The sequence below is a fragment of the Chelmon rostratus genome, chromosome 15 (genome assembly GCF_017976325.1).
Source record: "Chelmon rostratus isolate fCheRos1 chromosome 15, fCheRos1.pri, whole genome shotgun sequence".
In the NCBI taxonomy this organism is placed as follows: domain Eukaryota; kingdom Metazoa; phylum Chordata; class Actinopteri; order Chaetodontiformes; family Chaetodontidae; genus Chelmon; species Chelmon rostratus.
Genome location: NC_055672.1, coordinates 13,412,648 through 13,423,589, shown reverse-complemented (window position 1 = coordinate 13,423,589; position 10,942 = coordinate 13,412,648). Strand labels below are relative to the sequence as shown.

The 10,942-nt window shown below is 43.2% G+C and overlaps 1 protein-coding gene across 1 annotated transcript; it reads left to right on the top strand.

Moving 5' to 3' along the window:
* The first annotated feature begins 594 nt into the window (after nucleotides 1-594).
* itpka (inositol-trisphosphate 3-kinase A) lies at nucleotides 595-10,178 on the top strand. Its single transcript, XM_041953697.1, has 7 exons — nucleotides 595-1,231; nucleotides 5,764-5,860; nucleotides 6,109-6,322; nucleotides 7,518-7,722; nucleotides 8,282-8,383; nucleotides 8,901-8,972; nucleotides 9,235-10,178. Exons 1-7 carry the CDS (start codon nucleotides 815-817, stop codon nucleotides 9,481-9,483), a joined length of 1,356 nt encoding a protein of 451 aa, XP_041809631.1. The 5' UTR covers nucleotides 595-814; the 3' UTR covers nucleotides 9,484-10,178.
* Nucleotides 10,179-10,942: the final 764 nt, after the last annotated feature.

Genomic DNA, 10,942 nt, shown 5'->3' with positions numbered 1-10,942 from the left:
CAGCGCTGACTGTTTTCTTGTCAAGAGATCAGGAGCTGTCTGCAGTCAAACCGCGCAGGAGCGTCACCTCCTGGACAATAGTGACACGATAATACTGACTGTTTGAATTTTGAATAACTTCCTCTTATGCCGCCAGATTTCAACGCGCTTTAAATGTCAAACTGTTTTATTTTACAATTCAGCACACACACACAGCACAACTGACTTTATAAATAGAAATAAAAGGTTTTCACTCCGTTGACCCACGTGTTTTAAGTCTTATCTATCAAATGCATATTAGAGGACACTTTGTTTGTATTTGATATGACAGTTGTGTGATTTAAGTTTGGAGGTTTGAAAGTTGAAGGTTTTTCGGTAGAAATATTTCCATGCAGCGACAAAAAACGTTATGGGTTCATTTAGATTTTTAGCTGCGCGCGAGAGAGGAGAAAATGTGTAACTATCTCAAAACTTAAGCTGTCAGCTGCTTTAAACTTTCAGTCAGGAAGCGAGAGAGGCAATGCGGAAGATAATAAACGTTTCGTACGCTCGTGCGCCGGCGCGCGCTTCTGTGAACCGCGTAGGCGCGCGAGCCACGCTGCAACCGGAGAGGGGTTCCCCTTTCCAACAGTGAGCACTGAGCGGAGAGGCGGACAGCGGCTTTTTAATGCGTGAAAACCCGGACAACAAACAACGAGGAAGTATCGCGGCGGGTCGGCCAAACGAATAAACTCCAACCGCGTGTCTGCAAGTGAAATGACCAGATTTGAAGGTTAAAGCGAATCGGCTCTGCGCCTCTCATCGTGCGCCCTCGCGACGGTTTTCGCACTCTCCAATGCCCAAAGAGTGCAGGAGGAAGACCTCCAAGGACCTCGGGCTCTCTGGAACTGCAGTAAACGAGGGCTCGCGTTCAGAGCGAGGGGCAGCCGGGAAGACACGTCAGATTTGCGATGATTTCATTCAGAAAGCCGCTCAAATCGCCCCGTTGTCCGCAATCAAAACGCCGCCTGTGATGGATGCGCGCCGGGTACCGCAGGTCACCATCACCCCGGAGGGAGGCGGCTCCTCGCGTGAGATGCAGCAGGAGGACTGGGATGATGTGGTTGACGGTCCCCTGCGCAGGAAGCTGTCCAACTCCTCCATCTCCTCCACAGGGTCCTCTGCTGTGGAGTCCGAGGATGACTTACTCAGCGACAACGAGAGCAAAAGCAAAGGCATCGTCACTTTGGAGCACCTGGTGGACGCTGGAGAGGTGAGGAAGGGCTTTCATATGTCAGGCTGTCAGTGGGTCTTTAGGCTGAGTTTTCATTGGTCACTGGCAGGATTTGCAGGGGTTTACCAGCCAATTGTTTCAGCGTGGTTTCTGTTATTTCCAGTCACAGAGTGAATTAAATAATTTCAAACACTCTCCATATAAACTCCCTGCTGTTATATAATTCATGACTAAATCAGCTACAGCTATGGTCTGCCCATGTGAAGCATCCTGGGACGAAAACATTTCAGATTTCATCACTGACCTCCTGTGTATCTTTTCATATCTGCGTCCCCTACAATTACCCAGTCACATTAAAGAGCTGATGTTTGCACAGCGAAGCACAGCAGCACATAAACAGCAGTCAGCAAACTACTTCCTCACAGAAGACCTCAGGGATCTCTTTGACTGCAGAGAGGAGGCAATTACAGTGTTAGCATTTGTTCAAAGTTTGTTTAATGCATTTTTAAGTCCTACAAACACGTCTTATAAGTGAATTCTGCAGTGGAAAAATTCCTTGTGGGACATTAGTCACTTTTACGTTTTTGTGTCTGCTGTGCTTATCAGTGTTGTTTTGAGATGTCCATCATAGTCACACTACGTTTCTCTTGTTGTTAAAGATCATGTAAAAAATAAAGCAAGATGGAAGATTAAGCAACCTTTAGATCCCCACCAGAGAGTGCAGGATAATCTTCAGGAAATCTGATTGCCCCCACTGAAATCACATTATCTCTCCTCATGTTTAATGGGGTTATCAAAGCCTCAATGATCCCAGGTTCTCTCTGAACCTAAACCAACACAAAGAAGCTGGAAAACCTTCGCTGTGTGGCGAGCTGCTGGACTGCACATCATTTTCTTTACTGCTAATTATCTTAAATGTCTTTTTTCTACTAAGTGGATCACTCGTGTGTGTTATGCATTGTTAAATGTCAGATCTGCAAGTCATTCTACTTTTCACACTTTTTTTTTTCTCACTTTTTTGCTTTTGGAGTTGACCTGTAACGCTGTGCGTCCCTCCTTTAGCACACACTGTGCTGTTGAAGGACCAGCCCTTAGTTCAATGCTGAGGGTGGAAATTTGTTTGCCTTTGATGCTCTTGGCTGATTAAGCTTCACGTGGCCGACAAGTCTCTCGAAGTCTGATTAAACATGCTTGCACATGCATCCAAGTGGTGCCGTTTTACACCTTTCAGAGGCACAAATTCTCATATCTGACAGCTGTAGAGCTTTTACTCGACCATCTTCTCTGCCTGTGATTCGTAGGGAAGTTGTGATCATAGTGACTCACCTCTTGGTTTCTCCAGTTAACAACAGAATCTGCTTTTTGTCTTCACTGTCACTGCATTATACTCAGGTTCAGACTGTCACTGTGTGTGTGTGTGTGTGTGTGTTTTATGGTGCTACCAATCCTCTCTGCCTTCCCCATACAAGGCCTGTAGCTGTCACTTTGTTTTAAACAGAATGAAGACACGTAGCCTGTTTAGCCCGTGTGTTTGTGTGCTTGTGCGTGAGAGGGGAAGAGAGAGTGGAAGATATTTTGCAGCGTTTGCTGAACGTAACACTGTCCAGTGAAGTCAGGCTCAGCACGAAGGCTTCCCCGGATAAAAGTCCATTCGAGCTTTTTGTTTTAAGGCATCGGAAGTTAAAATGGAAATATGTTTGGTTGTGTCGCCTCTGAAAATAGACACTTTAATGCTCCTGCCCCTATAGCCCACACATCAGCCCACACATCAGCCCACACACACACACACATTGCAGCACAGGCTAACATGTCATTGTGTAACAATGTTTTTTTTGTGGTCAGCAGCCAATTTGAGCCTTGGCCTTTGACATTTAGCAAAGAACCACTTCAGGAAGTCAAAACGCTTGTGTATCAGCACTTAGCTTTTGGGAGCTCACACTTGAATACATGTATAATACAGATTAAATCCATAGTGGTGCACAGAAAGTGCTTTTTAATGGACAGGCAGCAGAGGAGAGAGAAGGAGACAAATGATTAATTTCATAAATCTTGCAGTGCTTTACATCCTATTAGCACTTCAAGACGACAGTACAGCGTCACATGGACGGTATGAGTTGTGATGGTTGGCCAACAAAACCTGTCTGAGTGAGTCACGTCGTCTCATTGATCATCTCCTCAGTCCCTGGAAATGCAGCGATGGAAGCTGGTGAAGTTTGCTTTCACTGTGAAACCCAGCAGAAAGAAACCCAGCAGAAAGCAAACTAAATCGAGAAATAGGCTTTTCATTTGAGAGAGTAAACAAAACTTTATTGCAGTTCTTTTAAGCAGTGGTGGAAGATAACTGTGCATTTACTCATCTTCTGTACTGTGTTCTGTATTGAAATTCTGCGGAACTCAAGTATTTCTGTTTTCTGCCATTTTTTGCACTTGCTTCACTGCATTTCAGAGGAAATGAACTTTTTACTCCCTCTATACTCACCTGACAGCTGCAGTTACCTGCCACTTTTAGAATGAAGACTTTACATGAAAACATGCGATAATCTTATACAATTCAATACATTGTTAAAGATTAAACCAGCAGTGTTTTGGGCTTGTGATGCCTCATAAAAAAGTCTAGTTGGGTTTCAGCCCTCTATGTTAGCACTTCAAAGATTACCCAATATTTTACAAAAATAATCAAGAGAAGGGAAAAAATTAACACACTGATGCTTCTCTTCTTTCTGTTCACATTTATCTTGTGAACCTGAAGAAGCCAGACCAGACCCCTAGACCTGGACCCACTGGACTGAATATACACAATTCAACAAGAAATATGCTGAAAATAAAAAAAATGACACCACTGTTTTAGAATTGTGTATAATTATAACAGTTAAAGAATATCTACAAGTTCTTCAGCTCATTTTGAACAAGTGGGCCGTCATCATGCCTACAAATTCTGATTTCAACAGCATGATAGTCTTCCAGATTAATTCCTGAGCCACTGTGCTTTCTGGGACCAAAGTATACAGTTGGCAGACCTGTTATTTCAAGAGTAAAAGCAGTGTTATTGTAGATGTTATCAGTACAACTTCTTGTGGCTTCTGTCATCAAAGCAGGCACCATGGTGTTAATAACACGAGGATTCAAAGTTCGTCTGTGTGTGAAATATAAATATTGGCCGTAGAGCTGCAGGGTCGTTGTGTTTACATCAAAACTCAGAGCTCACATCGAAGCTTCCATTCGCTCTCAGTCTGTGGATAAGACATCACACCACATGACTCCAGACTCCACTTTAGTTCATTCAAAATGCAGCATGCTGAGAAGCTAAGTAACTCACTGTATTATCTGCCTGCGCTAACAGTAAAGTTAAAGAGGCACAGCAATAAAACAGTGCGCTTGTAGAAGTCTAACACCCCGACGATGCCATGTTATCAGTAAACATGTAGCACTGCAGCAAGTGAAGCGTATCGCCTGACATTTAAGAGAGACTTGGCTGGCTGCCGTGGAGTTCTGCTATTAGTGAGGATGGCGAGCTGTGAGACGCTCAAGCGTGAACCGAGTGTTTCACTGACACGAGAATCCCGGTTTCATTTCCTGTTTCAATCAGAACGCGCAGAATAAAATGACCTCTCCAAAGCCCAGAGATAGGATCTAAGAGCACTCATGACTTTTCCTTTCCAACAATCTGAGAGTTTGTTTTCCTCATGTTGTATCTGAGACGACTGCAGAGAAACATAATCCTCTCAGTGTTATTTGAGAAATGGGCAGTTTTCTGGGAGGGAATAAAACAGGCAGTTCCTCATGAGTGTGAAGCTGTACTGTGTCTCTGTGAAATATGCAAGCTGTCCCTGTGTTTCTCTGTGTGTGTGTGTGTGTGTGTGTGCATATACTGTAGTGAGAGACTGAGAAAGAGAAAGAAGGAGAACGAGAGGATGGTGGGAGGAGAGTCCTTAGACAAACAACCGTGAAAAAAAATGAACATTTCTGCCAAGAAAAGATAATTCACTCGTCAGCCATCTTTTTTTCTGTGTTCAGGATTCAGTGCATTCTGTGATGCAGAGCTGCAGCGATGAATAAGTCTATCGAAGGAAAATTAATAGACAGCTATGTTCATAATCCATTAATCTTTTTAGTCATTTTCCAGCAAATGTAAGGAAGTGCTGCATTGTCATTTTTCAGCGTAAATGAAGAGTCATAAACTGTGTATTCATACATGCAATGTTAGATAGCAGATTTAGACTTCACTCTGTGAATCAAAGTTGCAAGCCCATCACAACACCAAGCTGGAGATGCTGAATAGAGATGTTGAGCGCAGATATGAGTTTCCACAGAAATGGCATTTAACTGACCTAGATTGAAGGTTTCACAGAGTGGAAAACCAGAAGCCTGGCATCAGATTTACTGGGTAGAACTGCAATGTGATCAGATTTCCATTCAGACAGTACAGGGTGGACCAAGGTTCAGTGACCTTACAGCACATCTGCCTGTTATCAGATCACATTTTTTGTGAACAAGGACACACAGATAGAGTCAGTGCTTTGCAGCGATTCTGCTCTGTTCTATTCACTTCTGTCTGTGTTCTTATCTTCCAGAGCAAGCCGTGGTGTAAGTTAAAGACCATCGTACACTGGCCCTTTAGTGCTACCCAGAGGAGAAAACTGAACTGGGTTCAGCTAGCTGGACATAAAGGTGTGACCTGTTCAGATCATATCGCACACTGTTTGTGATACTATGTAGATCCCCGACTGAGAAATCTAATGTCCTGTTCTGCTGCCTCCGCTGTCAGTATTTGGCGTGCAGTCTTTATCTTTTTGATATTGTTTTGTGACTTCTGTTGCAAGTTGTCAGACGTAGTGGGGCAGATGCTCCCTGTCGTGGATGATTAGGTTTTCCTTTCACGCCTGAAATCCAGAGTGTTGGTCTTCATCTCGTCTCAGGAAACTTCAAAGCGGCAGATGAAGGCAACATCCTGAAGAAGTTCTCGGAAAATGAGATGCAGTGTTTCGAGAAGCTGAGGGGTGACGCGCTGCTCCCATTCGTGCCCGGTTACCACGGCGTTGTGGAAAAAGATGGAGAGTCTTTTCTTCATATGACTGACCTGCTGGCAAACTTTGATCTTCCCAATGTCGTGGACTGCAAGATGGGAGTAAGGTGAGGAAATAAGCTTTTCATTTATTGCCCAGAATGGCTATTTATTCATTTATTTCTCATTGCTATGTATATTCGTTTTCATGCATGTACTTGTGTAAAAAAAGGACATTTTCTTTGTGGTTTTGTTTCTGCTACACAAATGATAATGTCAGATATTTCCTTGTGTATTTGTGTGTTAATGCTCATGTTCTGTGGAAATGGATTAACGAGACATGTGCAGACTGGCGGCAGTACGTGCAGCCTAAAGCGTTTTTGCTCTACAAGGGAACACCTGTTGTAACTGCAGGCTATATGCTTGGCTTCCTGCCACAGCGGGTGGGGTGCCTCACTCTATCATGTGCACACACACACACACACACATATACCAACACAGGCAGGCACAAATACCAAACATACATATATGCATGATTGCACACATGAACGTGGATGTGTGTACATGCACAGGTTGGTGCATGCACAGGCCTGCAGGTACGGACATTCTCCCGTCTGACAGCTTTACTTCCGGTTCAACAAGCAAATACACACACGCACGCAGAATCAGGCACAAGCTGACAAACGTGTGCACTAAACTTACATACACATACATGATGATACACACAAATATTTTTTATCGTCAGCTAAGTGTCTATGTGTGTCTATATTTCTGCACGCACACACACAGGCATGCATTCGCTCACTCAGGGTGTCCCTGGAGACTCCCCTTTGTCAAAAACACTCTCAACCACAACGTTGCAAAACCGCTAACTTGCACAAACACACACTCAGATTCTCACACAGTTGAAAACTGCGTGCTGGAGTCTCCTCGCAGCTTCCCTCTTCAGCACAGAGGAAGTGTGGCTCATAAACTGAAACTGAAATTCACATCTGTTTGCATGTTGCTGTCTTGTATGAATCTGACAAGTGGAAATGTGCTGCTGCACTGTCCAACCAGCAGAATCTGATACTAACACAGTACGATGCTCTCAGCTGTGCACTTCAGTACTAGCATCTTTATGCACCGCTCATCTTTTTCTGCATGACTGTTAGAAAGGAGACGATCTCTGACTTTTAGTGCGTCTTGTATCTCAATAAGTGAGGGTGTGAAAGCAAGACAAACCCTGAGAGCAAACAACTGTTACTGTTTATTTACATGCGGCGAACACAGCAGTCTGTAAACATGCAGATCCTAAAGGATTTACCCCTCCTGCTGTTTCAGGACGTACTTGGAGGAGGAGCTCGTTCGGGCGCGGGAACGGCCCAAGCCGAGGGAGGACCTGTACAGGAAAATGGTGGAGGTGGACAGCGAAGGGCCGACTCCCGAAGAGCATTCCCAGCGAGGCGTCACCAAGCCTCGCTACATGCAGTGGAGGGAGACCATGAGCTCCACCAACACCCTGGGCTTCAGGATAGAGGGGATCAAGGTAGCGGGAGTGATATTCCACATGGACATTAAACACATGCCATTAAAGCTGCTCAAAGTAAAATTTCTATATTAACCACGGGTCAAATGACTGTGTGTAATATGAAAAACGTTGTTCATAGAGATACATGACGTGCCCAGCACCAAACAGCAGATTAAGACAAATTAAGTAAATAGCTGGTGAACGCTGGCGGAGTGTCCAGCAGCTAAAGGGCCAGATGTTTTTCTCAGGACTTGGCAGGGACTAAAACAGACCTGAAAGAGAGTGAATGTTGGACATTAATCAGGCGTCCGGAAACACAACTCCCATTAACATTTGCTTTGTGTACATGTTTAGCATATCATCAGGTGATGCTGAGGATGAAGTGGCCAAGTGCACATAAATTCAGTCCAATCAGGCCCATAGTCTGTCTGCCTCTTGGCTTGTGCTGCAGAATCACAAAACACACTTTATGTTAACATAATACTGTAAAATGTCTGCTCACATCCCGCATGAATGACTTGGTTCAAACTTATCGTGTTGTGTAGCATTCTTATCCAGGCCCTTTCTCCTCTTTTAGAAATGCGACGGCACATGTCGGACTGACTTCAAGAAGACCAGATCGAAGCAGGATGTCATCCAGGTGTTTAAAGACTTTGTCGGAGGGAACAACAGCATCTTAGTACGTGGCAAAGAGTTCTTGCACAATTCTGCACAAGCATAGGCAGTACAATATTTTCCTGCTTGTACATACATAAATACTAACTGTCCATATACGCAGAGCTGTCTTGCAGGCATTACCTGTAAGATCACGCCAACTACAAACACCCTGCTCAAGGAAGCTCTCACATCCGTGTTCAGTGTTTGGACAGATGTAAATTGTTCCGTATACTAAGTCCTTACATTTGAAAAATGTTGGGGCCTGTCTAATTTTGAATGTAAACACCCTCAGAGTGTTTGAACTGCAGGAACAAACCACTTAGTCATTCCACCTGCATTACAGACAGCAAATATTCGCTCTGTAATGCTGTTTGAGTTTTCTCATATGGTGGGAGGTTCTCAAGTACACACCGTGTCTATTATGATGGTGGCTTCTGACATACAGATTCAGATTTTAATGTATTTTAAATGAAATCATGGGTTTCAGGTATGGTTAGTGTTTGACATAATGGCCGTCGCTCTGTTTTCTTGATATGCAGAAGTCTTACCTGAGCAGACTGACAGAGATCCGGCAGGCCCTGAAGATGTCTGAGTTCTTCAAACAGCACGAGGTGATGACCGATTTTAAGATGAGGGACAAAGGAAAGAAAAAAAGCAAACACAAAGTGTGTGAGTGCTGCAGCAGCAGGGACCGAAAGTCATAAAGTCTACCTGAGGGACTGACTTTGTGTTCTGATGATGGAGCTTCTGCTGCATTACTCATTATTGAGGTTTTTCCTTTCATTTGTCACCCGTCTGTGTTCACGGTTTGATGGTTGAATAGAAGCAGACAGAATAAAAGCAAAAATGAATAACCCTTCTTGATTTTCCTAGGTCATTGGCAGCTCTCTCCTTTTTATCCATGACCACACGGGCAATGCCCAGGTCTGGATTATTGACTTTGGCAAGACCACGGCATTACCAGAAGGCCAGACGTTGAACCATGACATTCCCTGGCAGGAAGGCAACCGGGAGGATGGCTACCTGTGGGGGTTGGAAAACCTGATGCACACACTGGAGTCTGTGAGCAGAGGAGGGCCAAGCGAAGAAACCTTTTGCTCGGTTTCCAAAGAAAACAGCTAAACTACAGAAAGAGATGGTCAGTGACCTTTGACCTGTAGAGGGGTGAAAGGAACTCAAACTGTTTTAATGGACACCACAGAGACTCTTAGGGAGGTTTCATTTGTTGATTTGCTCTGGGTGATCTATAAGCAATGTTAAAAAGAGTACAGAAATGCTACAATTTAGTGTATATGACGCGACTGACAGAAAAGACACGAGGGACACTGAAGAAAGACGAGCAAAGAAGTTGTCACTATTTGTCAAACCTAGTCACTGAACGAGTAAGCAAATTAACTGACACTAATTCAACTTCCCACAAAAAGAACAGAAGTGAAAGCGTAGGGATTCTGCATTTCTGTTTCATAAAGGGATTAAGGTGTTACATGTGAACGAAATGCTCACAAAATATGAAATAAAACAAGGAGAAAGTGAGCGGATTACAAGTCACAAACTCAGTCCTCCTTATTACCACCGACCACTCGGCCCTTGTGTAACTCAAAGGGGAAATACTGCGCAGTATGAAACTGACTACAACACAACGCATTGTCACTATAGTACTGCAGACTGTATAATGATATGAGTGTAGTATCTTTCATCGTTCTGACAATCTGTCTTATTGTATATTAGCTGATGTTTCCTCCACTTTCTTTTATTCCGGCCAACAAATTTTAATTTAAACTTAAAAACTCAAATTAAACTTTAATTATTTTCACTTCTTGCGCTGTTGCAAATCTTGTTGGATATTGATGCTGCAATGTTTGTTATAGTACATTCTTTACTCAGAGATGTTCTGCAAATGAAATGAAAGAAAATCTAGATGAGGAATTAAAAAGGGAAAATACTGTGACAACCCTGATTCCAAAAAAGTTTGGATGCTGTGTACAACACACATATAACAGAAGGTGATAATCTACTAATCCATTTTGACATATTTTCAACTGAAAACAGTACAAAGACAATATATTTAATGTTTGACCTCATCGGCTTCATTGATTTTTGTAAAAATCTACTTATTCTGAATTTGATGCAGCAACACGTTTCAAACAAGACAGGAGCAGCTAAAGACTGGGAAAGATGTGGAACGCTCCGAAAACACCTGTTTGGATCATTCCACAGGTAAACAGGTTGATTGGTAACAGGTGATAGTATCATGATTGGGTATGAAAGGAGCATCCTGGAAAGGCTCAGTCATTCAGGATGGAGCGAGGTTCAACGCTTTGTGAACACATGATTGTATGAAGGATGTTACTCTATGGGCTCAGGAACACTTTCATATAGAACACAGCTCGTTTGCAAATGATCACATTCTGTTTATTATTTTGAACAGCGTCCCAGTGTTTTTTGGAATCAGGGTTGTACATTTATTTTCAATAATAAAACACTACTGTGGTGTCTTAGTATGTTTGCCAGAGTTCACTCATCTTCATTTTGTATCATTGGCACAAAACTGATCAAACTCACACGAATAAGATCAATATAT